The sequence below is a fragment of the Penaeus japonicus genome, unplaced genomic scaffold (genome assembly GCF_977035675.1).
Source record: "Penaeus japonicus unplaced genomic scaffold, GWHDUDI00000001_assembly GWHDUDI00000013, whole genome shotgun sequence".
In the NCBI taxonomy this organism is placed as follows: Eukaryota; Metazoa; Arthropoda; class Malacostraca; order Decapoda; family Penaeidae; genus Penaeus; species Penaeus japonicus.
The window spans coordinates 7,709,635-7,712,134 of NW_028234415.1; the positions used below are offsets into that span (position 1 = coordinate 7,709,635).

The 2,500-nt window shown below is 41.8% G+C and overlaps 1 protein-coding gene across 2 annotated transcripts in view; it reads right to left on the minus strand.

The window, feature by feature from the left end:
- Window positions 1–2,500, minus strand: part of LOC122261062 (thioredoxin domain-containing protein 16) — a 12,875-nt gene that overhangs the window by 3,857 nt on the left and 6,518 nt on the right. For both annotated transcript variants that reach the window (XM_086543118.1, XM_086543117.1), the window contains exons 11-15: window positions 2,142–2,373; window positions 1,119–1,258; window positions 741–828; window positions 477–612; window positions 1–169 (exon numbers count right to left, since the gene is read on the minus strand). The exon at window positions 1–169 is cut by the window's left edge and continues 31 nt beyond it. In XM_086543118.1, the coding sequence (XP_086399244.1) occupies window positions 1–169; window positions 477–612; window positions 741–828; window positions 1,119–1,258; window positions 2,142–2,373 (765 nt within the window). The remainder of the gene's footprint in view (window positions 170–476; window positions 613–740; window positions 829–1,118; window positions 1,259–2,141; window positions 2,374–2,500) is intronic.

Here is a 2,500-nt window from a genome sequence, read left to right on the forward strand (position 1 = left end):
CGGCAACATCGGCCGCGATCTCCCCCACGGCGTCCAGGGCGGGGTCCCTCGCCTCCCGGGAGCTGACCGGCAGAAAGAGGATCACGTGATACTGATCAGGAATCGGGGTGTCTGCTCTGGCGCCGCCGGACTGGGTGAGGGCGGCGTAGCGCTCCGGGTCAAGTCGCGCCTGCAGGAGCGAAGAACGTCAGGCATCCGAGATTCCGGTTGAGAAATGCGCCGGTGTTTTTCCTCGCAGGAAGGAAAACGAAGGGGAATAACTAGAGAGGATATCGTTATTTGCATTTGCAAGATTTAATCGACGTTCGTCTAAAAGGAAGTAAATGTTTTGTATCTTAATGAAAGATAATCCATCTGCGGGAATAAAGATAGGAACAACGGACGTACAAGAAATTACGAAATAAATATATAAGCTTCACAAAAAATACTGTGGAAGCACAAAAACTCATTTCGAAACAATGTAACCACATACACACCATTACGGGTAAAGTTGCATATCGTAGGACATTGGCAATGGCGGACGGGTCGTTCAGATGGTCGTGCAGGATTCGTCGCGGCTGGTAGCGGTCGTGGGGCTTGGCCACGACCACGCACCCTGCATGATTCCCACACCTGTCAGAGAGTGATTTTGAAAGATTAATGAACGATTCACTGGCGCAACGGTTCGTGCCAAGCAAAAGACCAAAGCACAGGGCCACACTATGTTTACTCTAGTCCCACGCCCCTGCAACAACACTCACATCGAAGACGTCGCGGCGGGAGAAATGTGTCGAGCCACCAAGTGGGTTCCTCGCAGTATCGCTGCCGCTTGTGTTACGCCGGCCGCGTCTGTGGAGCAACACCAGTCTTAATATTGTGCACGAAAACATGTTGCATTGTTCACACCAAATATCCTTATTCAGTGCAATATCGAGTAAACTCTAAACATCATTTGATTTGGAAAAAGTACCATCTAATTGCCTATTCGGAATTTATGGATCCATTTTAACATCGGTACCCTTACAAAAGCTACTCCACATATATCAACTAACGCCTTGAAAAAAACAACAACACCATACACTTAGTACCCAGAAAGCTATAATCACACCAAAACCCAAAAGACAGAAAAACGCGCACACCTTTCAGAGAAGGAAACACTCCCACGGCCACGGCAGGAGGCGAGGGGAGTGCCAGGGCGGGGTGCAGAGACGGCGAGAGACGAAGCAGTTCCTCCAGCACCTCTTCTGACGTCACTTCCAAGGGCGTGGATCCTTCGCAGCTGCAAGATCAACGGTTGTTGTTTTTTTCTTTCCTCAAGAACTAACTTTATCTGGCTAGTCTTTTCTTGCTTTGGATTATTTGAATTAGAACTAACTAGACTTTTCTTTCTTTGAATTAGAACTAACTAGTCTTTTCTTTCTTTGAATTAGAACTAACTAGTCTTTTATTTCTTTGAATTAGAACTAACTAGTATTTTCTTGCTTTGAATTAGAACTAACTAGTCTTTTATTTCTTTGAGTTAGAACTAACTAGTCTTTTATTTCTTTGAATTAGAACTAACTAGTCTTTTATTTCTTTGAGTTAGAACTAACTAGTCTTTTATTTCTTTGAGTTAGAACTAACTAGTCTTTTCTTGCTTTGAATCATTTGAATTAGAACTAACTAGTCTTTTATTTCTTTGAGTTAGAACTAACTAGTCTTTTATTTCTTTGAATTAGAACTAACTAGTATTTTCTTGCTTTGAATTAGAACTAACTAGTCTTTTATTTCTTTGAGTTAGAACTAACTAGTCTTTTATCTTTTGTATTTCTTTGCGTTAGTCGAACTAGTCTTTTATTTCTTTGAATTAGAACTAACTGGTCTTTTCTTTCTTTGAATGATTTTGTATTCGAATAAGAAAGCGATGATTCATTCTGGAGTCATCAGTGAGAACATGTGAAATGCTCCCTTTCTGAACTGTAATTAAAATCACAACTCATTCCCAATGGTAATAACCAAGTAAGATAAGTCATTACAAATTCCAAACAATAAATATAACACCACGTCCTCGTTATCGCGGAATACACTGAACACATAACTCCACAGGGAAAACACATTAAATATCAAAACAAAGAAAAAGAAGAAGAACAACAACAACAAAGAAAAGTAACAGGATGTCTTACAGCAAAATCGCCTTAAGGATACTAGCTCCATTGATGGCTCCGTCGTAGGTGATGTTATTCGCCCCTTTCGGATGAAGACGAAGTACAGGGTACGTGTTGATGCCCATGGCGTCGCAGAGCTTGGGCCAATCGAAGCAGTTGACGCGGTACAGAGATGCGTGACTTCCTAGTTCGTGGAGTTGGGGTATGATGCTGTCTAGGTGTTGTAGGAGAATGTTGCTCACAGGATCCCCTGCGTTTTGTGAGTGATTTGTTTTTTTATTAGATTTTTTTTATGCTTAGAGATGATTGATGGAATGAATATTTGAAAGGTATAGGTACGAAGAGAAAATGAACATCTGTCCATCTGTCTGTGTCTA